The sequence below is a fragment of the Pelophylax lessonae genome (assembly GCF_965119305.1).
Source record: "Pelophylax lessonae genome assembly, chromosome: 3".
Classification (NCBI taxonomy): domain Eukaryota; kingdom Metazoa; phylum Chordata; class Amphibia; order Anura; family Ranidae; genus Pelophylax; species Pelophylax lessonae.
In genome coordinates, this window is record NC_138770.1 from 284,358,067 (window position 1) to 284,384,245 (window position 26,179).

Genomic DNA, 26,179 nt, shown 5'->3' on the forward strand with positions numbered 1-26,179 from the left:
CACAGCCGTCATGCAATGTAAATACAGCCGTTGTAACGGCTTCGATCTCTTCTCCTCCCTGACAGATCCTGTCAGGGAGGAGAAGAAGAGGATCGATACTGGAGCTGGGGTGATCAGTGAGTATTTCTAAGTACTCACTGATCACAGGGGGGGTCTGTGCTGGTAATCAGATGATTGATTACCAGTGCAGCCCTGGGGGGAGGGGATGCCACTAGAGCCACCAGGGATGCCCACCCATGACCACCAGGGATGCCCACCATGGCCACCAGGAATGGCAAACAGCCTGCCAGTAGTGCCCTCCTATCAGTGCTGCCCACCAATGCAATATATCAGTGCTGCCCACCAGTGCCCGTTATTGCCATCCACCAGTGCTGCCCACCAGTGCCCATTATTGCCCACCAGTGCTGCCTATCAGTGCCCATCAGTGCCCCCCATCAGTGCGGCCCATCAGTGCCACCTATCAGTGCCCACCAGTGCCCATCAGTGCCGCCGATCAGTGCCCATCAGTGCTGCCTATCAGTGCCCATCAGCGCTGCCTATCAGTGCCCACCAATGCTACATATCAGTGCTATCTATCAGTGCCACATATCAGTGTCCATCAGTGCTGCATATCATTGCTACCTATCAGTGCTGCATATCAGTGCCACCCCATCAGTGCCACCCCATCAGTGCCACCCAATCAGTGTCTCCTCATCAGTGCTGTCAGTGCGGCATCATCAGTGCAGGAAAAAACGTATCTATTCACAAAATTTTATAACCTAAACAAAAAAACTTTTTTTTTTTTTTCAAACTTTTCTGTCTTTTTTTATTTGTGCACCAAAAAAGAAAAAACCTGACAGTGATCAAATACCACCAAAAGAAAGCTCTATTTGTGGGGAAAAAATGACACAAATTTGGTTTAGGTACAATGTTGCATGACCGCGCAATTGTCATTCAAAATGCAACAGCGCTAAAAGATGAAAATTGGTCTGGGAAGGAAGGGGGTTTAAGTGCCCAGTATTGAGGTAGTTAATTACAGGGATGGAGGATACTAGACACGATATGTGGCAAATCATAGACGATTTATTTCCTTTGCATAAACGCTTGTAACATGTTGAGCACAATTGAGAAGATGAACGCAGATGAAGGTAAAAAAACAGAGTTAGAGGAAGCTTTTAAAAACCCCCTATTTCCCCCTGGACTAAATATCAAAGCCTTCCATTGGTGGCTTAACAAGGGCCTATTTCGCATTGGACACTTCATTAACTCCATGGGGCCCCTTTCTTTCCCACACTGTGTCAATTTCCTCAAAATGCCCCTCACTGAGAGATATCGCCACTTCAAGATATCACATTTCCTCCACTCCATATGGGACGATAAACGTGACCCTCCACAAATCACTCTTTATGAACGCTCGTGCTCGGAAACCAGGGACCCAAGGGGAGGGATTTCTCTCATCTATTCAATACTATCCAACAGCAATGTCAAACCTGCATATGCGCTAGCCTGGGAGAGGGACCTGGAAATGGAATGGGACCTGACGACTGGGGGTTTCACCTTCAACGCTCCTTTACAGGTATACTGAATGTTTCACTCATCGAATGTTTCACTCATCGAAGCTAATGTTAAATTGCTCACCAGATGGTACCTGGTCCCTACCCGCATTGCGGCCATGTTTCCAAACGCCTCTCCACAGTGCTTTAGGGGCTGCGGTTTATCTGGTGACCACTTGCACACTTGGTGGGCCTGCCCCAAGATTAGGCTATTCTGGAATACATTATTCCAGATCATTCGTAAAGTGCTTGATCACCCGATCGCTCAGTCCCCACAAATTGCACTTCTCAACGTCAAGGTCCCTAAACTCTCTAAACCTGCTCAGAAACTCCTCCATTTTATGCTCCTGGGAGCCAAACTCACCATAGCCAGAGCATGGAAAACACCCAGGGTGTTCATCAGGGAAACCAAACTTAAGATCTCCTGGATCATGTCACAGAAAAAAATCTCTGGTATTATCAATAATAATGTGGTTAAATTTGAGACCATCTGGGAACCCTGGGCTAAATAAGTACAGGTTTCTATTTGATCTGGCTGTCAGACCCTCATTCTTTTTCCTCTTTTCTCTCCTTATTTCAGCTAACCTCTTGAGCCTCCTATGCTCTTATTCCCTTCTACCCCCTTCCAGTCTATCCTACCTTACTCCCCCCCCCCCCCCACCCTTCTTTGCAGCCCTACCACTCTTGGGGGCTTTCTCTGGAAGGGGAATGTGCTGGACCCATATGTCTCGCTACCCATTGGGGGCATGGTGTCCCCTCATACTGCCCCTCCTGGAGATACCCTCCGCCTTACCTCGTTGTATATTGCCTGTGGTTTATTCTTGGGCTTTGCATCCCTCTATATGGGGACTCGACCCTCTGCATCCTGTTTCAGCTCCCATAGCGTGTTGGGGGTGGATCTTTGGACTACCCTCTTTGACCTTAACACAGTCGGTTAATGGATATGCCCCCCCTCGAATGTTGGTACTCCTCAATTTTATATGTATGGTATTCAGGACCATGTCTAGCCTGATCGTTTTACCATATTTGTTGTATTTTGTACTTGACTTTTTCTCAATAAAAATCAATGAAAGAAAAGAGTTAGAGGAAGACAGTTCTGCAAGTATTGGAGAAAATCTAGAAACTGAAGAGAATGCTGACATTTTTTTAGACAACTTTGTTGAAGAAGCATTGAAGCTTGCTACTATTCATCATATGCGATGTGCTGTTCATACACTGCAACTTGCCATAAGAGATGGCTTAAATGATCGCCATGCAGCTACACTAATTGGCAAATTACGGCAAGTAACTGTTGCAGCCAGGGCCCCGAAAACAGATGCAATTTTGAAGACGTGCAGGAAAAGGAGCCATTTTGGATCAAACCACTCGCTGGGGAAGCACTTATTTGATGGTCAAGCGTTTGCTTGAACTTAGACTTTATAGAAGAAATGGACAATGAAAATCTTGCATTAACTGAAAGCCAGTGGACACAAACAAAAGAGCTGGAGAACCTTCTTTCTCACCCCTTCACTGTCACCAAGAGGTTGCAATGTGATGATCTAACCCTGGGTAAATTCCTCTTGTAATGGAAGAGCCTGTTATATCGCCTGAACAAAAATGGAGGGTTAATAGCTGAGGGCATTGCATCTTCAATGATGAAAAGAGAGTCTTTTGCTGGAAAAAGAAATCTTGTTAGTTGAAGAAGCCATCCTTGTTTATCCATAGATCGTTAGCGATGTGGCCAGAATAGTTACTGCAATGCCACCCACCCAAGTCAGTGTCGAAAGATTAATACATATTAATACGTCGGAGTCAGAAGTACAAAAAACTGAGGAGTCGGAACATTTATCTACCGACTCCACAGCCCTGAAAAAAATCCACTAAAGCTATCATGATTTTTTTTTTTTTGTATAATGTAAAGGATGATGTTACGCCGAGTAAATACCTAAAATATCACGCACTAAAATTGCGCACACTTGTGGAATGGTGCCAAACTTCAGTACCTAAAAATATCCATAGGCGACGCTTTCAAAAGGTTTACAGGTTAACTGTTTAGAGTTGGAGGAGGTCTTGAACGAGAATTATTTCTCTCACTCGAACGTTCGCAGCGATACCTCACACATGTTGTTTGAACGCCCTTTACATATGCAAGCACGACTTATGTATGCATTCGCTTCTGCGTGCAAAGACTGGGGTGCTTTAAAAAAAAATGTATTATTGTTTATTTTACTTTTACTTTTATTTTGACACTTTAAAGAAAACAAACAAAAATTTAAATCACTGAACAGCCGCTATGATTGTTTTTACATGACAGAGAATCGCTGGCTGAAAAAGAAGATATCTGAAGATGCCTGCAGCTGCAAAGTATATTACACTAGAATTTATCTGTGCCTGGTGGTGTATATTTAAAATCTAGCTGAATTAGACAACTAAAGCAGAGCTTGTTCTTTTACTGTGTATTACAGTTTGCCACACAATGCCAGTATGGTCTCCTTTAGATGACCAATATATAAGTATTGCAAATGCCCCCCTAAAAAACATGTCACTCTGTAACCAGGAAGGTTCAAAATTTCAAAGCGATTGAATAAGATTTAACCCTGTCAGTTGATTTTCTTGCAAGTGCACTAATATGGGCACAATCACCTCAAGTATTGGATTGCAATAATTGCAAGTTTATCTGTGCCATGTGTAAGAAATAACGTATGACAATTTTGTATGGGGGGGAAAAAAAAAATCATCTTTACCCAAACTTTTGTGGGCAAAAAATTACAACTTCAAAAAACTCATTATCCTTCTTACTAAATACCTTGGACTGTCACTGTTACAAAAAGGGGTCATTAGGGAAGTATTTGTAATGTCCTGACATTTTTAGGCCTCAAGAAAATTAGATGGGCCGTCTGTACATCAGGATTGATCAATTTTCAATGATACGTAGCCTAGCTTGTAGACTCTTTAACTTTCACACAACTTTCACACAAACATATTTTTTTTACTAAAGGCTTAGCAGAATACATTCTGGCCTAAATTTATGACAACATTTTGATTTTATTAGATTTCCTGTAACCACTTAAAGTGGAGTTCCACCCTGTTTTACAACTTAAAAGTTTCAGTTCGGACTGTCCCTTCTCAACAACAATTGGGCATTTGTTTTTTGTTTTTTTGGTGTTTCTTACCTTATTTTTTGGGCATTCTAATGTTCACTTCCTCCTTCCTCCCACCTCCTCGGCCCTGGCCGTCGTCGTCCCTTCCTGTTCTGCATTGCCTCATGGGAGCTGTTTGTAATCACTCCCAGAAGGCAATGGGCGACCGTCCTCTCCTCATTTCGCGTTTTTTCCAAACCGGAAATGACGCATGAGAGGCGGAGTCAATCGCTTCCGGCGCCATCTTTAAGAAGGGAAACACTGCTATTTTTGCCAGTGTTACCCTATCGTCCTCAATAGCAGAGTTATTACATTAGTGTGACATCCATCCATTAACAGTGCTGACCCCATAACAGTGTGACATGCATCCATCAATGTACATTGCAGACACCATCACTGTCCTGCCCCATCACTGTGTTACATCGATCCAGCCATACTTTCGCAATCCTGCCCCAAATCAAAGGGTGTCATCACAGTGTTGCTGCCACAATAACCATGCTGCCCCCAATCATAGTGCTGCCATCCATCCGTTACATTAAAGTTCCCCATCAGCCAGACAAGAGCTTTCTTGCCGTAATGGCTGGCAGTGTGTTTCTATCTGACTCTCTCTCTCCCTCGTGTCTTCCTGGAGGCCGGGAAGAGATATAGAGGGCGGCAATTTCCTCCTGAGCCGACGTCCCTATAGCAACCTGTACTATGCCTAAAGCATAGTACTGCCCATGTGCAGGATTTCCTGCTGCATTCTGGGTAGCCAGAATGATCAGTAAGCAGGAAGAAGGTCACTGAGTCTTACACTGCAGCTTCAGATGCCCTTAGTAAAGATGACAACGCACAGGTCAGGCAGCAGTTTTAAAAGTAAGATTTTCACTAAACAAATACACTGTTCAACTCATAAATATGCAAATAGCGGTTTTGTCAAGCGAGATGTATTCATATTAATGGGCTATTTTTGGTAAAAAATTTATTCTGAGGGTGGAACTTCGCTTTAAGCCCCGGAGGATTTGGCTGCTCAAAGACCAGGCCCTATTTTGCGATTCGGCACTGCGTGAATTTAACGGACAATTGCGCGGTCGTGCGCCGCTGTACCCAAATTAAATTGACGTCCTTTTTTTCCCACAAACAGAGCTTTCTTTTGGTGGTATTTGATCACCTGTGCGATTTTTATTTTTTGCGCTATAAACAAAAAGCGACAATTTTGAAACAATAACAATATTTTTTTAATTTTTTTTTTATATGAAATTCTCAAAAAAAATAATCAATTTTTTTACATTTTAGGCCAATTTGTTTTCTGCTACATATTTTTGGTAAAAAAAATCGCAATAAGCATGTTTTGATTGGTTTGCGCAAAAGTTATTGCGTTTACTAACTACGGGAAATATTTATGCCATTTTTATTTTTTATTTTTTTGTGGACTGCGACATTGCGGCGGACAGATCGAACCCCTGACTGACATTTTTGACACTTTTGGGGTTACCAGTGACATTACTACAGTAATCAGTGCTATAAATATGCACTGTTACTGTAAAAATCACACTGGCAGGGAAGGGGTTAATTTTATTGGTGATCAAGGGGTTAAGTGTGTCCCTAGGGTCGTGTTTCTAACTGTTAGGGGGCGTGGCTAGTGAAGTAATCACAGACATACGATCCTACATAGCAGGATCACATAGCCTCTGTCATTACTTAGCCGTCTGTCTTTCTCTGACTCCTGAGGAAGATCGCAAGTGGCAGGCGGACATCGGAGCCGCCAGTCACACGCGCAGGCTAGGCAGGGGACGAAAAACCCAGTGGTGAATAAATACCACCAAAAGAAAGCTCTTTTTGTGTGAACAAAATGATAAAAATTTCATTTGGGTACAGTGTAGCATGACTGAGTAATTGTCATTCAAAGCGCGAGAGCACTGAAAGCTGAAAAATTGGTCTGGGAAGGAAGGGGGTGAAAGTGCCCAGTATTGAATTGAGGTGGTCAACCACTTGCCGACCACCGACCGACTATATACGGCGGCGGTCAGCCCCTCACAGGCAAAGTGACGTACCGGTACGTCACTAACCTATGAGCCAATAGGGGGTGAGCGCGTTCGTCTGGTGGAGAGGGAGAAAGGCAGGCGGCTAATGTAAACACAGCCGCCTGTCATTCTCCCCTGTGTAAAAGCACAGATCATACGGTCCTGCTATGTAGGACCGTTGATCTCTGCTGTTACACACACAGCCACATCCAATCACCGTTAGAAGCACGCCCCTAGGGACACACTTAACCCCTCCCTCTCCAATAAAGTTAACCCCTTCCCCCTCCCAGTGTCATTTTTACAGTAACAGTGCATATGTATAGCACTGATTATTGTAGTAATGTCACTTGTACCCCCAAAAGTGTAAAAAATGTCAGTCAAGGGTCCGATCTGTCCGCCGCAATGTCGCAGTCCCACAAAAAAAATCACAGATCGCCGCCAAAAAAAACCCAATAAAAATGACAAAAATCTTTCCCTTAGTAAACGCAATAACTTTTGCGCAAAGCAATCAAAATACGCTTTTTTGCGATTTTTTTTTTTTTTTTTTTTTTTTTTTTTTTTTTTTTTTTTTTTTTTTTTTATAGCGCATGATCAAAAAATCGCACAGGTGATCAAATACCACCGAAAGAAAGCTCTGTTTGTGGGGAAAAAAAAGGACATCAATTTCATTTGGGTACAGCATCGCACGACCGCGCAATTGTCCGTTAAAGTCACGCAGTGCCGAATCACAAAAAGGCCCGGGGCTTAAGTGGTTAATAAGTAAATCGGTAAACGAAAGGCTAACCAGGCTAGATTTTTATATCATCTAGATCTAAAGTGATGTTTTAGTGCACGGCACATATTATATCACCCATTAACCAGCTTTGATTTTTATGCAGCCGACCCAAATGTGTGGATGAAGTTGCCTACCAAGAAGAAGTTGTGGCTGTCCTAAAAAAGTCACTTGAAGGAGCAGATGTAAGTAAACAAAGAGTATAGGACTTTTTATATGTGCCAAAGATATGGACACGTTGCAGTGTTATTATAGTGGCTTTAAAGAGGTTGTAAACCCTCGAAACTTTTTTTTTTTTTGCTGCAACCTGAAAGAGAAACCCATAATGAGCTAGTATGCATGGCATACTAGCTCATTATGAAATACTTACCTAAGAACGAGCCCCCGCCGTGCCGTCCGCTCACCTGTATGAAGACTGGACATGTCGCCTGTCTTCCGGGATCGCGGCATCCGGCCATCTGATTGCCAGGAGCCGCGGTGACATCACTCCCGCGCATGCGCACGGGAGCCGACGGTCACGGCACGGGGCTCTGAAGAAACGGCACCAGCGGCCGTTCCTTCAGAGCGCATGCGCCAGTGACGTCACTGGCTGCATGTAAGGTAAATATCTCCTAAACGGTACATGTTTAGGAGATATTTACAGTACCTATAGGTAAGCCTTATCATAGGCTTACCTATAGGTAAAAGTGTCAGAGGAGGGTTTACTTCCTCTTTAACTGCTTCAAAACTGGGCCATTTCTGAAATTTCTCACATACAGTAATACCTTGGTTTGCGAGTAACTTTGTTTACGAGCATTTTGAAAGACGAGCAAAATTTTTAAAAAAAATCTGTCTTGATATACGAGCACCGTCTTTATATACGAGCAGTTTAGTACACTATAAGCATGCCATCCCCTTTGTTAATGCCCTCTGTTACATACCATTATGTGTCCCTGTGCCTGTACTGTATATAAAAATGCTGATTTCTACTGTTTCAGAGCGTCTCAGGCGCTCGTGTGACTCCTCGTCTCTCTGCTCCATGATTTCTTATGGGAAAACTTGCTTTGATATTCGAGTGTTTTGGATTACAACATGCTGCTGGAACGAATTATACTCGCAAACCAAGGTATTGCTGTATATGTAAAAATCTGCATCTCTTTCGTTCATTGACGGACACAGCTCTATAATCTTTTGACCATTGGGTTAGGCTGCCCCTTACAGGAGTAGGACACTAGGCAGGAAAAAGCTTTACCATACCTATGGGGCAGTCCCAGTGGCTATACTCCCACTTCCTGCTATAGGTATTCAGTTTTCTTCTGCCTAGTCAGGAGTAAGGACCTAGATCCTTGCTGGGATCTCTGGTCCTAGCATTTTTTTCTTTTTTTAAATGGATTTTTTTTCCTCTTATTATTTTCTGTTCCTGTGAGAGCTACAATCAACTGCCGGACTGGGCGACGCACTGGATATTCTAGATCCTTAGTCTCCCCAGTCCGGCCAGCAAGCGCGACCCTGGATGGGGGCTGGCCGGTGAGTTAAACATCTTGCGAGCACACTCAGACCTGGTCATGACCTAAGTTATGGCGTACTTCTGGCCTGCAGCACCCCCATTCCAAGATGGTGCTGTGGTCTGCCTGAAGTGGTGCCAACCCGGTTCCATGGTGTGGTAAGTAGTGCCCCTCCTCTCCCTTGGCGGTCTTTCAGGGTGTATGTGGGACCCTCCCTGGGATGGTCAAACCCCCTGGTTCCTCTCCATCTCCCTCAGCCCTTTAAACAGTACTGTGGGTGCGGGAAATTTTAAACATGGAGGATGCACCTCAGAGGCGCTGGTCCCCTTGGTGCCCGCAGATCCTCTAAAGCGGCAAAATGTTCCCGCCTACTGTGACAAAATTGTCACGAGTCAGTGGAGCTGTCCTAAACGCCTTATGGCGGTGCCTAAGCATTTTGATAGACGGTATCCCTTGAGGAGTCTCTGTTGAATAATTGGGCAGTTCCACCTGTGGTGGACTCTCCGGGCTGAATAAATCCACCCTAATTCCGGTGGAGGAGTCTCTGATTTTTAAAAGATTCTTTTGACAGGAGAGCTGAGGCTCTGTTCCCCTACATGTTTACGGTGGCCGGTTTGGTCCTTAGGGCGGGGTTCACTATAGCATTGGTGTCCCAGACTTTAACGGAGTGGGCAAAGCTTTTGCGCCAGGATCTGGAGGGGGGGGGGGGAACAGCCTCTCCCTGCCTCTGCAGAGCTGGCAGACAAGTTGGACCAGAGGTTGCAGTTCCCCTGAGATGTCTCTCTGGATGCGGCTCTGTTAGTCTCTAGACTGTCCGTGACTGCAGTGGTCCCTCCCAGAGGCCAATGGCTGAAATGCTGGTCTGCGGACCAGACTTCCAAGAAGGCCTTATCTGATTTTCCCTTTGTAGGGAATCACCTGTTCGGATCCTCCCTGAATGATATCGTTAAGCAGGACTTCAAGACAAGGGGTCTAAGTCTGTAAGGACCTCCTCCGGAGGTTCCAATAGGACCTGGTCTGGTAAGCCAAGAGCAGGTCCTTCTGGACCCTTGGACCTCCCTGATTCAAGACAAGCGGGTCCACGAGCTGCTTCGGTCCGGCTACAAGATCGATTTTTGATCTTCTCCTCCAGAAAGATTTTTTCCTTCCTACCTGCGTTTATCCCCAGACCGCCTGCAAGGTCTCCTCGGGGTGATGCAAGACTTGCTACTACAAGGGGTGATTGTTCTGGTCTCAGAATCTGAACTTTTTATATGGGTTTTATTCAAACCTAGTGAAAAGGATTTGATTTTACCTGCGCTATGGAGTTGGGTTTTTTTTTGTGATTAGAGCTGCCACCAACCTACCACTGAGGTAGTATGTAAGTAAAGGGGTAAAAAGGTTTGTTGCTAAAAACGTTGCTGCCACTATATTCCAGGTTAAAGGATATAAAACCATATAACTCAGTAGTGTTGGGTTTTGTAAAAAGTGCACAGTGCAATGTGGAAAGTATTCAGTGCTGGATTGAAAATTCTGAGAAAATTAGACACAGTAAGGTATGGTCCCTATGGGGTCAAGGGACCAGGCTGTGTATTTATAAAGTGCCAGCGTGCTGGGTAATGTTTAGAAAGAAAAAACAAAGGCGATACCTAAATGATAGTATGTTAAGTCACTAAGGTGATTAGTGCTTAGCAGTGGCGGAACTACCAGGGTCGCAGCAGTCACACTTGCGACTGGGCCCTGGTGTTCCACCACTGTAAGGGGGCCCGGAGACAGCAGGAAAGACTTCCTGTCCAGCGTCTGATGTAGTGGCTGCAAGGAGGGTGAGCTCCAACACTGCTGGTACTCACTTGGCTACAGTGACTTGCTCGCAGCTTGTGCGGGGTGTTTACTTTGTAGGGCAGCTGCACCTCTCCCTTTCTCCCTCTCCTGCCTCACACTGCACACACGGACTGAAGCCCCTCCCCCTCCTCGGCTCGGATGTCTTCCTATACACAGGAGGGGAAGAGAATGGACACAGCATCAACAGGACGTGCTGATCTGAGGTTTGTTTTGAATCTGAAATGTACAACATGACACTTGCAGGGGAAGGGGGACAAGTTGTCAAAGAAGAATGCTCACAGTGATTTGGGGGGATAAGAGGATGCTGTATGTGCTAGGGGGCACTTTGGGAGGGGAGAGAATTTGTGCAAGAAGGGGGGTTAAATATAAAATTCGACCCCCCCCCCCCTCTTCAGCACCAGTTCTCTCCCCTTCAAAGTGCCCCCTAGCACATACAGCACCCACCCCCCGCCAAATCACTGTGAGCATTCATTTTTTGACAACTTGTCCCTCTTCTTCAAAGAGATGCTGGTAGCTGAGGAGACAATCGTAGTGTCTGGGATCCCAGGCACCTCGCTAGAGATTCAGGGCGATCGTCCCAGGTGCCCACACTAGTACCCCCCTGTCAGGCAAGTTAGTGGAGCCGAGAGCTGGATCTTTTTTCAGCACTGGGCTCCAGGACTCAGGGCCGGCTCACACCACAAATCACACAGGCACGCACTTTGTTGCTGTGTGATTCACATGCCTTCCCAGTGCTGTGCGATTTCAGCCCTTGCATTTGAATGGGCTGAAATTGTGCCCATCTTCATTAAGAGCTGTGCATGCTCTACTTTACAAAATGCACTGCAACTGGATCGCATGATACTTCTGATCATACAATCTGGTGCAGGCAAACACTGCATTTGCGACCTGCATTTGGGGAGTCATTAAGTTGACACACCCCCGGCGGATCATTACAGCACTACATTCTGAATACAGTGTGGGAAACCCACACAAGATGTGGGTTTCCCTCACGGCATTCTGGTATGAACAGACCCTTAGTCTGTATACACAGGATTTCATTTGTATCTCAGGAGGACCACACCAAACTAGGACAGTTGGGAAGTATGGATCTGTATTAGAAGGGTAAAGGATTTGTTTTTTGTTTTTTTTTGGGGGGGGGGGGGGGGTGTTTGTACTAGGAGAGGCGATTAGGATAGTGGGGTTTGTGACAGAACTGGGGAAAGTACTTATGGGCAAGGGTTTTCTTGCTGGAAGGGAGGACCTGGGGGAGAAGATCTGTGCCAGGAATGGGGAGAGGATTTTTGCTGAGGTCCCAGCGCGACTGTAGAAAGTGGGGGGGGTGCATTGTGGAGAGGAGAAGGGTGGTGGGGGTTGCATTGTGGAGAGGAGAGGGTGGGTAGGGGGGGGGGCACCAAAATGCACCTTTACCTGTGTAGACAAAAATCCCTGCACCAGCCCTGCTGGTACTGATATCCACCGCCTGGCTTGGTTCCCCCGCCGCTCCTAACTGCTGCTAGCCCAGTGCTGTCAGTCTGTTCATCCATCAGTGTCCCCAGCATTAGCAACTTGCTGTCAGAGCTCTCCTCCTGCACCACTGCAGCTCATATTCCTGAGGTTGCCAATGGGTATGCTGGTTCTCCTGTCATTGGTGATCAGCTCAGGGTCGGCGCACTGAGCCAATCAGTACCATCATGTTAAAAGCCTTTTGGAAGCTGGGAGTGCAGATCTTATATGTCAGTAAAATCTATAACATTTATTGCCGTATCTAAATACAGGTGATACACAGTGGGGGCGAAACTACCAGGGCCACAAAGGTTGCTTTTGCGACTGGACCCTGGCATTCTACCAACGTGAGGGGGGGGGGGGCAAGATGGCAGGAAGGGGGTCGTTGTAGTGCTGTAATAAAGTGCCCCATGATGGGAGTAAAGGGCCCCTGGCCCAGAGGTAGAGGCCTGGGACCAGTGGTCAGGGGGGGCCCTTCATGGTTTCTTGCAGCGGGGCCCTGAAGGTTGTAGTTACGCCTCTGGTGCTTAGTAAACAGTGCTAAAAATAACCAGTGCTGAGACTGCCTTGTGTTGAATGAGTTTATTTAGGCACTCAGATGGTTATCAGCCAGTGATGTGGTAGGTAACACAGGGTGGCACTTTATAAATACACGGTCTGGTCCCTTGGCCCCGTAAGGACTATACCTTACTGTGTCTAAGTAATTTTCTCAGAATTTTTAATCTCAATCCAGCACTGAATACTTTCCACATTGCACTGTGCACTTTTACAAAACCCAACACTACCATATTGACTTTTCTGGGTTTTCACCTTTTTTATGAGTTTCATGGTTTTATATCCTTTAACCTGGAATATAGTGGCAGCGCCGTTTTTACCAACAAACCTTTTTACCCCTTTACTTTATTCAAACATGTTTACAGGTCCCAGGAAGGAAAGCTAGGTACGTCCATTAATGGAACCTTAAAGCTCTGAAGCACTTTTTCGGGTAAAGATGTTCCGAATGGAGTCCATTAGTACGGCAGTGGCATCCCTACATCAGGGGGATCTTCTGGCCTCTACTGATACCAAGGACGCTTACTTCATATTCCGATTTATGTTGTTCATCCGTGCATCCTCCTCTTGCCGTGGGCGAGAAGCATTATCAAGAGGTCTTGCCTTGGGTCTTCAGAAAATGTTGTCCCCGGTTTTGGCATTGTTGCGCCAGCGGCGATTGCGATACTGGAGTACCTAGATTATCATCTTCTGCGAGGAGAGTCTCCGACTGCTCTGACGGATAACCGGGAGATTACTGTGCAAACGAAATTCCCGGGTACTTGGCTCTGGCTCCGTCCACCTAGTGGCACTATCTGGGTCTGCTCTGGACTTGGCCTCAGCCAGGGTATTCCTCCCATGGGACAAGCTCCAAAATCTGCAGGATGAATTTGGCTCCTGTTGTCCAGCAGTCAGTCGTCTTTCAGGACTGGCATGCGGGTGCTGGGTCTGATCGTGTCTACCTTTTGAGGTGGTTCAGTTTTCACAGTTCCTCACGAGACATCTGCAAAGAGAGATTCTTGCCATGTGGGGCAAGAATCCAGTCTAGACAATCTTATCCTGTTGAGCCGGGTTACAAGAGGGTCTGTGATTCGGTGGCTTCGCTACGGCGCTTTGACAGGAAAAAAAAAAATCTCCCTTCCCCTGTGCTAGGCGGTGGTCACCACGGATGCCAGCCTGTCCGGGTGGAGTGGCGTTTTTGGCACTGATTGTGCTCAGGGGTAATCAAGACTACTGATTGATATACTGAACATTTCCTCCGGAGGTGTTTCATCAGTTGGGTCTCCGGTGGGGAACTCCCAGGTGGTCCTGTTGGTCTCTCGTCTCAACAGGAAAGTGCTTAGGTATGTGGTGTGGGGCCAGTATCCTCGGCTATACGTCTTTCCTCTTCTAGAACTTCTGCCTAGATTCCTACGTAGGTTAGAGGCAGAAGGGATTACAGCCATCCTAGTGGCCCCAGACTGGCCTCGCTGGTCTTGGTACCCAGATCTGATACAGTTGGTCGCCGATGCTCCATAGAGACTTCCTCTTAGAGAAGATCTGTTGGCCCAAGGGCCAATCTTCTATCTTGCCTTACAGTCGCTGGCTTAATGGAAGCCTGGTGCTAAAGGATAGAGGGTTGTCGGAGTCAGTTATTCCCATGTTGCTGTGGGCTAGTAAATCTACTTCTAGGAACATTTACCATCGCATTTGAGGAGCGTACTTTGTGGGTGTGAATTTCTTGCTTTTACCCCCGCTCCTTTTCAGTGACTCGGAGTATGGCTTTCCTCCAATGAGGTGTTGAGCAGCGTCTGGCCTTGGGTACCATCAAGGGCTAGGTTCGGCCTTGGCTTTTTTCTTTCAACATCCTTTGTTACGCATTCTTTTGTTCGTACCTTTGTTCAGGGGTTTGCCACTTTGCTTCCCCAGTGCAGTTTCCATTGCCTTCGTGGGATCTCAACTTGATGCTGTTGGTTTTTCAGTAACCGCCATTGAAAAATATTTGCAAGATTCCTCTGCTTACATTGTCCCAGAAGGTAGCCTTCTTGGTGGCATTTTCTTCTGCACGTAGGGTGTGAGAGCTGGTGGCTTTGTCTTGTTCACCTTACTTGGGGGTTCACGGAGAAAATGGTGCTTCATCCTTGTCAGTCTTTATTTCCTAACATTGTTTCTGGTTTCCATCTGAATGAAGACATGGTGTGGTCTTCCCTGTGTCCTAAGCCTAGGTATCCTAAGGAGATTGCCTTGTAGCTACCGAGTCGTTTAGGAAATCAGACTCGCTATTTGTCCTTGTGGATGAACATCGCAGGGGTTTGGCCGCATTTGGCACAATCATTTCCAGATGGGTCAGACAGGCCTATTCAATCAAGTGTCAGGTTCTCCTTTTCCCTGTTAAGGCACATTCTATGTGGGCACCTAGTGCCTCCTGGGCCTTCCGCCATCAGGCGTCAGTGATGCAAGTTTGCAAGGTGGCCACTGGTCATCTGTGCAAAATTTTTACAAAGTGGATGTGCTGGCATCTGCAGATGCTGCTTTGGCTGCAAGGTTTTGCTGGCTTCTGCTTGAGAGGACTAGTCCTCTTTGAGGGTGTATGTTTCAGGGGCTCCAGTTGTTACTGGTTGAGCTCCGTTTTACCTGGTTGGCTAGGGTTTAGCCTTTTGGAATTTATTTCTGCTGGGTTTTTTCCCACCCCTCATGTTTTGACATTGCTTTGGGACGTCCCAATGGTCAAGAAGATTCTGGAGCCGTCTGTCAATGAACGAAAGAAAATTAGATTTTTGTCTTACCGTTAAATCCTTTTCTCTGATGTTCATTGACGGACACAGCACCCACCCCTAGTTGGGTTATTTTTCTTCTGACACTGCTTGCAACAAAACTGAATGCCTATACCAGGAAGTGCGAGTATACCCCCTGGGACTGCCCCCAAGGCATGGTAAAGCTTTTTCCTGCCTAGTGTCCTACTCCTGTAGGGGCAGCATAACCCAATGGTCAAGAGGATTCTGGAGATGTCTGTCAATGAACATCAGAGAAAAGGATTTTACGGTATGACAAAAATCCAATTTTTTATTTTTTGGTGGAAAATTACTTGAAGCGGAAGTATAGCCCAACACCCTAAATTCTCCCCTGCAATCATTAATGTGAGCGAAGTTCAGCCTATTTGTGTCAAAATGAAAAAATCTGTTTTTCTACCTTTTATTTTGTAGTTTTCAGTACTGTTGCTTGACTTCAATTCCTCTTCCTGCTGAGTCCAAGAGCAGCAAGTGGGTGTGGTTACTGAAAGCTAGTGACATCACTTCCAAGGAGGGACACTGTTCCTGTGTAGCCAGTGGGCATATACAGAATAGGAGGATCATAGGTTCCCGCCCAGTGTTCTCTCATCAGTAAGGATGCATTGTACATCCTAACTCATGAGAAAATGAAGTAATAATCCACACAGGACACAGGGAGGGGCACATATACAGTATAGATGTGCTGGGCTTTGAATGAAGACTACCATAGGAGAAGAAAGCTGGACACGGGGGGGGGGGGGGGGGGAGGGGGGCTGTCAGTGTAGCTGGAAGTGCTCTGGGGTCTCAGCTCAGTCTGCAATGATAGTACAGGCAACCACACTGTCTACCTTTACACTCGTGCGAATAATCAATAGCACCCGTTCCCATATATGCAACTTTAAAAATCAGCGACCTTGAGAAGGTACCTGCACTGCTTTGATGCGACTTTGATCCAGGGAGAGTAAAGTTGGATAAAAGTCACACTCGTAGACTAAAGCTCAGTTTCCACTATTGTGACTTGTCATGCGACTTTGGATGCACAAAGTCACATGACAAGTCACAGCCCATTGATTTCAATGGCACCCGTTCCCATCTATGCGACTTTACAAAATTGTCAACTTTGAAAAGGTTCAGTACCTGAACTACATTGATGCAACTTTTGATGCGACTTTGATCCAGAGAGTGTAAAGTTGGATCAAAGGCGCACTCTAAATCGCAAAAATGTAAACGTAGACTAAAGCCTTGTTTTCACTAGTGCGACTTGTCATGGGACTTTGGACACAGTCGCTTGACAAGTCACAGGTCATTGATTTTAATGGCACCCGATCCCATCCTTTGCAACTTTGAAAATCAGCGACTTTGAAAAGGTATCTGCACTACTTTGATGCAACTTTTGATAGTGATTTGTCATAAGCAATAGAAATCGATCTGTATCCTTCTAAACTTTCAAAAATGTTCCATTGTACCTTATTTCTTTCATATTATGGGCAGGTCATGTGACCCCTCTCTCAGGAGAAGCTGTTAGTCTAAACAAGGCTATGAAGACAGGAGGAGATCATGGTGAAGGATAGGAGGGGCTGGGCAGGTCTAGGCATCAGAGGCGTAACTAGAACCTTCAGGGCCCCGATGCAAGAAACCATGAAGGGCCCCCCAGACCCCTGGCCGGGGCCCTTCCCTCCAAGCCCGGGGCTCTTCCCACTAATCCTGGGGCTCTTTACTCTCATTGCATGGCCTTTTATTATGGTCCCGCATCAGGATCCTTTCACAAGTTCTGCAGTGGGCCCCCTTCCTGCAATCTTGGGGCCCTTCCCACAGTGGTGAAATGCCAGGGCCCGGTCGCAAGTGTGACCTTTGAGATCCTAGAGGTTCACCCACTGTTTTGCTACCGGGCCCCCTGGAGCATGGGGCCCGGTAGCGATTGCAACCCCTGTAGTTACGCCCCTGCTAGGCATGTCTGTATAAGAAAGACCGACAACCTTTTCAGGAAGTGAAAGACAGCTTAGCAAGTCCAGATAAATGGAGATGGCATTGTCAGTAAAGAACAGGAAGAAGCTGTCTAGCTTAGATGAGACTTTCTAAGCTACACAAGCAGCTAGCCAGAAAATGAATAATATCAAAGATAAAGGTATTTAACATACTATTAATAGAAACAATTTCATTTTTGACTGGAGTTTCTCTTTAAAACTCTCAAGCAATATATATTTTATGAAAGAAAGGTCTCTGAAAAATAAAATGGTGGGGGGTGCAAATTTTTTTTTTTTTTGCGTTATTTGTGCTTTTAAACAAACTGAAACCAGAAGTGATGAAATGCTTGTTGCTTCTGGCTTTTGACATCACAAAAGAGGGGAGGGAACTTACGTTCTTCCACTCCTCACAGTGGTTTGTGTGAAAGTTATCGTGTCTACAAACTGTGTTTATATGTACTGAAATTTACAGGGCTTTAGACACTATACTTGTAATGACGGTGATCAGCAACTTCTAGTGGGACTGTGATGTGGCAGGCAATCTGGCGCTGATAATCACTGACTTGGAGCATTACTAACCAAAACGAAACGCCACTAGTGACACTAATACAGCGATCATTGATAACTACACTGTACTAATGATACTGGCTGGGAAGGGGTTAACCATGTGCTTAACAATTGTATGCTGCTTTTACTAACCAATCTGGCAGCTTTTTCTTTCTAAAAATCAGAATTGATTTCAAGAAAAAAAAAACGGCCAGGTTAATTTCTGTGTACATGGCTCTCTGTGTTTTGTCAACACAGTACTCTGTGCTGTGATTAACCACAGCCGATCAGCATGCGTACAGCCATAATCATTGGCTTTACCCTGCTGACAAATCTGTGCTGTGCCCAGTCACAGCAGGTAGCATGCGCATGTGGGCCACCAACCCAGAAAGTACACCCTAATGTACAGGTGCATCACAGGGCTTGGCTGTGCCACCTACTTGCAGTACATTTGTGAGCAGATGGCAAGTTACTTGTACACTATGCTATCTGCCTAGATGTAGCCGTTCACACCTTTGGGACCATGTATTACTGCAGAATGGTTCCTGGAAGCATGGACACACACAGTGTAGCTCAGGATCTAACCTGCACGAGTGCATGCAGCTTGCCATGGGGGGCACTCAGGAGGTAGAAGCCAGGAGCACCAGCAGGATACCCCAGAAGAGGAGAAACAGGGCTGCTCTATGCACGTGACATGTCTGTTATTCAGCCATCTTGGTGAAGGCAGAAGCCCCGGAGCTGGATGACAGAGTAGGGCACTTCGGCTTTCATCACTTCCGGGTGGTGGCGCGAGTTTTAAAAAAACAAGAAAACAAAGAAAAGAGAAAGGAAAACTGGGAAAAATGCACAGATAGACTCTTCCCTAAAGCAACACACCAGGAGAGCAGATGGCAGTGCAGGTATGTCCACCAACCTGTATGGGGTCAGCTGGGGGCGGGGCTGGAGCTGCAGCAGGAAGCAGTCAAAAAGCCCTATGCAGGGTTTTTTTTTTTTTTTCCTAAGGCTGACCATGTCAGATGCTTCTCCACCCTGCCCTGCAGATCCTACTTGTCAGGACAGCTTCAAGGTAAGCCAGGGCACCCTGGAGTTTCCTGTGTCTTTACCTCACTACAAATGGTTACTTATATTTGTGTATGGCAACCGCCTGTCTCACTGGGTCCTTTGTGCTTCTTTACAAAGACCCCAGAAGAGAAAAAGGCAGGGAGCAGTACCAAGGCATGTGCCTCTTGCCGTCACAGGTTTCTTCCAGAAAGGAAAAAACATTATGCCAAAAATGCATCAACAAAATAGTGGCCAAGGAATCACAAGGGTTCCTTAAAGACATGCTCAAAAAAAGAAAATACAGTAAAAGCACGATTGGGCCACTACGTTCGGCTATAGAAAAGCTGGAGGTTACAGCCCGACCAGTATGCAGTCTACCAGTAAGCCATCCATCCCCTTGTGCAGCGGGGAAGAGGTGGACCTAGCAGAGCAGGAAACCGATTCAGATGGCCCAGAATTAGAACCTGTAGAGGGCCCATACTCAGATGATGAAGACCAAGCATCAGAAGGCACCCCTTTTCCTTCAGAAGAAACGGACCGTTTGCTGAGAGCCATAGCAAATACACTGAGCAGCTTTCCTTACACGATAAGATGTACAAAGGCTTACAACCGAAAAAAAACAAGAACATTTCTGGTACATGAGACTCCAAAAAACATAGTCAAAGAATGGGAAGAGCCAGAAAAGAAGCTCTTCACACCAGTTGTGATTAAGCGCAGATATACTTTCGCAGAGGAGGATACGAAATCTTGGGGAAAATGCCTCCCGCACCAGAGTCGCAAGCAAGTCCAACTACTCTCGGACCTTCGGCGATCCCATAGATAAAAAAAAAAAAGAGGCACTGCTAAAGAGAGCTTGGGAAGCTGGAGCAGCAAATCTAAATCTGGCCATAGCCTCCACTTGCAGGGCTAGGACCTTGCTAGTCTGGCTGACTCAGCTGAAAGAGCTGCTAGAAAGAGAAACCCCAAGAGAAGAGTAGGGATCTTACCCACACTAACCAGAGTGGCAGCATTTCTCGCCGATGCTTCGGCTGAAGCTGTGAGGGTATCGGCCAGAACCACTGGCCTAATTAATTCGACCAGGAGAGGAGCCCTGTGGCTGAAGTTGTGGGGAGGAGACATCGCTTCTAAAAATAGATTGTGTGGAATCCCTTTCACAGGCGATTTACTGTTCGGACCAGATCTGGAAACTGTTCTAGACGGAACCGCAGCCAAAAATAAAGGATTGCCACAAAACCAAAAAGCAGCAGGGGAAAGCGCCCTTTTGTCAGTCCAAGAGATTTAATAAAGAAATGGAACTAATGATGTGCTGGAAACAACAAAACAAGGCAAGGGAGACTTTATCCCCAAGCCTTCTATTCCAAGAAACAAAAAGCAATGACGGTCTCCAGGTGGGGGCAGATTGACGATCTTTGCTCATCAGTGGAGGAAGATCACAAGAAACGAAATTGTGCTTTGCACGATAGCAGAAGGTTACGCGATAGAGTTCTCCACTCGTCCCCCAACCAAGTACCTAGTGACGACCCTCCCGAAAGGCACAGACCACGTAGAGGCTTTTTTATCTGCACTAGCACTAGAAAACCTAGCAAAACAGTTATTTGTCACATACCACTGGAAGAGGAAAAAACAGGAGATTATTTGTGAGGAAAAAGCCATCAGGCAAGCTAAGGCTCGTACTGAATCTCAAACCACTCAACAAAAGTATAAGGTACAATATATTCAAGATGGAGTCTATCTACTTGGTCAGGAATAGCCTTCCGGCGGGCAGATTCATGGCTACAGTAGATCTGCAAGATGCATATTTACATGTGCCAATAAAGAGCCATCAAAAATACTTAAGATTTGGGGTCTAAGGCCCGGCTACAACTCTACATATGCAGTACACAGCTCTACCTTTCGGCATCTCTTTGGCACCCAAGATTTTCTTGAAACTAATGGCAGAAGCCCTGAAAAACCTAAGACAGCAAGGCATAGGCGTGGTGCCATACCTAGACGATCTACTGTTCGTCGCTGAATCAGCAGACCACCTGGAAGCCTATCTGCACAAAAGCATCTCTTTCCTACAAAGCCTAGGATAGATTGTGAACAAAGAAAAATCACCAAAGAGTGATATACTTGGGCTACACCAAGCCAAAGAGTCATATACTTGGGCTACATACTAGATGCTAAAATAACAAAGATTTTCCCAACAGGAAAAAGTTGGAAAAATCAGAGGCAATAGTATCTCTGATAGGGGCCAAATTCATGACCATCTGACAGGGCAGGGCAGTGTTGGCACTAATGACATCCTCAATTCCGGCCATCACCTGGGCGCAGCTGCATATGAGGCTTCTTCAATATCACATCCTGGCCCAATGGAATGGCAACCCATCATTCGTAGAGACAAATATTTTGGTTCCCTGTTTAATCAAAAGAATGCTCCAGTGGTGGCTCAACCCACTGATTTACCTCAAGGGACGCAGATGGATGCAGTCCGCTCCGGTGCAGATCACTACGGACACCAGCACTCCTGGAATGTGGAGCACATATGGCTGATGCGTACAAGGAAAATGGAACCCCCCATTGGTCCCAAGCATGAGGGAATTTAAAAAGCCGTAGAGATGGCGCTAAGGGCATTCCAACCGGCCATTCAGGACAAAGATGTCTGGATGCAGTCAGACAACACCACAGCGGTGGCATACCTGAACAGACAAGGGGGAACAAAATCGATTTGTCTACGGAGTCTGACAGAAACGACAATCTTGGGCTGAGAGAAACATCAGATCCATCTCTGCCGTCCATCTGAAGGGAACCAACAACACGCTAGCAGACTTCTTAAGTGGAAAAGCCATAAAACAGACAGAATGGTCCTTAAATCAAGCAGCCTTGTGCACGAGGTGGATCTGTTTATGTCAAAAATAAATACGAAACTCCTAAAATTCTTCTCCCTGAACCCCACAGATGGAAGCATTGGTGTAGACACATTCAACCAAAATTGGGCATACCAGCTGTGTTATGCATTCCCTCCAACTGCCCTTATACCAAAAGTAGTACAAAAGATCAGGGAAGAAATGGTAATAGTGATACTTATTGCACCGTATTGTCCCAGAGACCATGGTTCAGTCATTTGAAAAACCTCAGTGTTCAGGCCATATCTAATGCTTCTAGACAAGGTGGACCTCCTATCGCAGGGGCAGTTAACCACCCGAACCACAAGGTCATGAAGCTCTGGGCCTGGTTCCTGAAAGGGTAAGGCTACAGAAGAAGGGTCTGTCGAACAAGGTGATAGACACCCTTTTAGCCAGCAGAAAACCCGTAACCAGAGCCATCTACGAGAAAGTGAGAAAAAAAGTTTGTCTTCTGTTACGGGAGCAAAGGAGACCCTGACAAGGGGACTATTCCAGCAATCTTAGATTTCTAACAGGAAGGAGCGGACAAGAGAATTTCCCAATAACACTTTAAAAGTCCAAGTGGCAGCCCTGTCTTGCCTAGATATCCGGCTGCAGAAGACCCCCTCATAAGAATATTCCTTCGCTCGTTAAAAAGAGCCAGACCCACGAAGTTCACCAGAACGCCGACGTGGCACCTCTCCATGGTACTTTAGGAATTCCTCTATGCACCATTTTAACCATTGGAAGAATGCTCAGATCAATATCTTACACTAAAAACAGTACTCCTAGTGGCGCTTGTGTCAACGAGGAGAGTCAGCGAAATACAGGCTCTATCTATGATGGAACCATATTTTCTGATTCAGACGGATAAACTAATCCTCATCCCAGACCAAGCTTTTCTACCTAAAGTCTCCAACGTTCCACAGAACACAGGATGTGGTTATTCCCTCCCTTCCAGGTTCGATGGATAGCAAAAAAAGAGATACAACAAGCTAGATGTAATGAAAATTCTAGTAGCTTACCTTGAAAGAACTAGGGATTGGTGAAAAACGACCACACTATATGTTCTGCACGCAGGAGTCAACAAGAAGAAGCAGGCCTCGAAAAGTACAGTAGCCAGATGGATAAACCTTGCTATTCAGACAGCCTGCCAAGCATAAAACCCTGCCCCACCGAGTGGGGCCAAAGCCTATTCGAGCTTGGGCATCCTCAAGCACAGAAAGGGCCGGGGCAACTCCAGAGCAGATTTGCAGGGCAGCGACATAGTCGGGCTTCAATACCTTCGCAAGGCATTACCGCATCAACCAGCTATCTACTCAGGACCAGACATTTGGTCGCAAGGTGCTACAGACTTTATCCCCTCCCTAGTTAAGTATTGCTTGATACATCCTCTCAGATGCTGCCCTGGAAGACGATTAGAGAAAATAGAATTAGGTACCTGGTAACTCCCTTTTCTAAAAAGTCTTCCAGAGCAGTACTCGTTCCCGCCCTAAACAACAATACAAAAGGGTTTTGCGGATTCATAAGCTTACTGAGGGTTCCTTTGGTGCTTTGCTATTACTATTATAAGAAGTGAAGTGTACTCATTTTTGTGAGATACTGTATCTGATGGAGCTCTGGTAGTTACTAAACCGACAGATAAAACATACACTTGGTCAGAGCAGTCAAATAAGTATTAAAATGAAATAAAAACAAGCAAAAAAGGCTAACAATTGAAGAGGAGCAGCTCTAGGTAATATTTACCTGGCAGAGCTGTTTTAGTCTGTTAAAAGTCCTTATAAGTTCATAACATGTACATAATGTGCACAATGGAGCACTAGAAGCAGCTGTCCTCAGAGTTGAGCTGGCTCTACAGTAGTACAAATAGAAAGAATGGAGAAAGCGCCAGCATTAAAACAGTTGTGTTTATTCGCACACGTTAAAAACACTCATAAGCAACAAAAATAAAACGGGAAGCCACCACCCCTCCCCCTGGAGAAAGCACAGTCCCCTTAAGTTTCCCTGTAGCGCTTTCACCGTAGCGGAGGAAACACTGTAACTGAAGGCATGGTGGAAGAGTCTGGCTTTTAGGATCTTGCTGCAGTGTTTCCTGGGAATTTTGGGTGGTTAATAATAATAAAATGATACCTGGTAATCCATAAAGGTTCTTGTGTAAGCACGAACTGCTACAGGGTTACACCTCTCTGTCCTTATCATTCGCTAGTTCTCCTGTCACATATACTTTGGCACCAACTGTAGGTGGCCGCACCGTCTCTAATTGCACTGGTGTTTTTCACTTGTTGTCACCATCTGGAAGGCTGTCTGAGATCAGCAGCACTAAAATGCAAAAAATTAAATGTAGAGTGAGCCAGGAGTTCTCATTTAAATTATGATGGTAAAATGTATATTGGTTCTCACAACAGACCATCCTTTAAATTACATTTTAGGTGTAGCAGTCATCAGTAGTATGCTCACCGTGCTAGCAGTGAAATCGTATTGAGCTGAACTGACTGTGCTTAACTTGTTCTATAAATACAGTGCTTGGTTATCCAAGACATTTAGGCAAGCTTAGCAGACGAGTATGTAAATGCCAGTTGTAATATTAGGCTTCAGATTAAATTACAGAGCACTGGATAAAACTGTTGTAATGGTTAATAACTACTGTAGTGCAATATCTTAACCCTCATATGTCACAAGTTACAATGCTATTCAGTTTTGATTTGTGCATGGTAGTGTAGCAGAACTCCTGTTCTAGGATGTCCACTGCTCCTAGCAAGCAGCCTTTGTTTTACTTGTTCACTTACCTTGTTTTTAAAGAAAATATACTTACCTTCCTTCCTCTTCCTCCCTCTGCGGACACGGCCACCGACGTCACTTCCTCTTTGCATTGACTCCTGGGAGATGAGCGTCATCAATCCCAGGAATCAATGCGCCTGCACTGGTGTTCCGTGAAAAAACCCTACCCGTGAAAATTCCCTACCCTCGTCACTTCCTGTGCACATACGTCATTCAACAGCTGAGCAGCTTCCCACTGCGCATGCTCACAGCTGCGGAGGGTAGGGAATTTTCACGGGGTAGTGTTTTTTAACGTTACACCGCATCAGCTGTTGCCGCTCCAACATTAAATCATCTCCGCTCCAACATTAAATCATCTCCGCTCCAACCCCTCAGACTTCCCTGATCTCGGCTCCAAAATGTGAAAGCGGTGGCGGGTGTATGAAAATATAAATCGCAGCCGAGATCATGTGGAACGCCGCACCTGCTGAATGACGCGCGCCTGCAGGGAAGTCTGAGGGGTTGGAGCGGAGATGATTTAATGTATGCGCGGCAACAGCTGATGCGGTGTAAAGTTAAATAACGTTGTTTCCCAAGCCGGCTCATCCCAAGGAATTTTCCTTGCATACACTGGATGTGGTTTGTGCGATTCGGGTGTATCTGCAGCTTCGCAGTCTTTTCGAAGGTTAGACTCGCTTTTTGTGGTTGCGGACTGACCAAGAAAAGGGCTGGCCGCTTCTTCGGCTACCATCTCCAGATGGATCAGACAGACGGTGAGTCAGGCCTATTCCATTAAAGGTCAGGTTCCACCTTGCCCTGTCACGGCGCATTCTACTCGACAGAAGGCCCAAGAAGCACTCAGCGCCCATCGGGCTTCATTATCTATAAGGTAGATACTTTGGCATCTGCGGATGCTTCTTTTGGCTGCAGAGTTTTGCAGACTGCTGTTTAAGAGGGACTGTTCACTCTTGAGGGGTTTTTTTCTTTAAACCTTTATTTTTCAGACGGAGCTCCTGTGACCCGGTTAAGACTCCTGTGTCCTGGTTAAGGGCTCTTATGTTTAGCCTTGGGTTATATTCCTCACCCATCATTTTCCTTTTGGCACTGCTTTTGGATGTCCCACTAGTTATGATTTATGAAGCGCTTTGTCCGTCGGAAAAAGGTATTGGATATTCTTTTATTAACTGCTTGCCGACCACCGCACGACTATTTACTGCGGCGGTCAGCCCCTCAAAGGCAAAGTTACGTAGTACTACGTCGCTTGCCTATGAGGCTCTAGGGAGCAAGCGTGCGCCGCCTGAGGCGCGCTCCTGCTCGCTCATGGACCCCCCTGCGCGATTGACCGGCGGACCAGATGTCCGCCGGTCACTCGTGATCGTCGGTTACACCGAGAGAAAGGCAGGCGGCTAATGTAAACAAAGCCGCCTGTCATTTTCCACCGTGTAACAGCACATATCATACGGTCCTGCTATGTAGGACCGCTGATCTCTGCTGTTACATGAAAAGCCACATC

General features: G+C 46.0%; 1 protein-coding gene across 1 annotated transcript in view; it reads left to right on the forward strand.

The window, feature by feature from the left end:
- RFC4 (replication factor C subunit 4) overlaps window positions 1-26,179 on the forward strand; it is a 115,986-nt gene that overhangs the window by 25,077 nt on the left and 64,730 nt on the right. Inside the window, exon 2 of the mRNA XM_082251384.1 lies at window positions 7,533-7,611. Within this exon, the coding sequence (XP_082107510.1) occupies window positions 7,533-7,611 (79 nt within the window). The remainder of the gene's footprint in view (window positions 1-7,532; window positions 7,612-26,179) is intronic.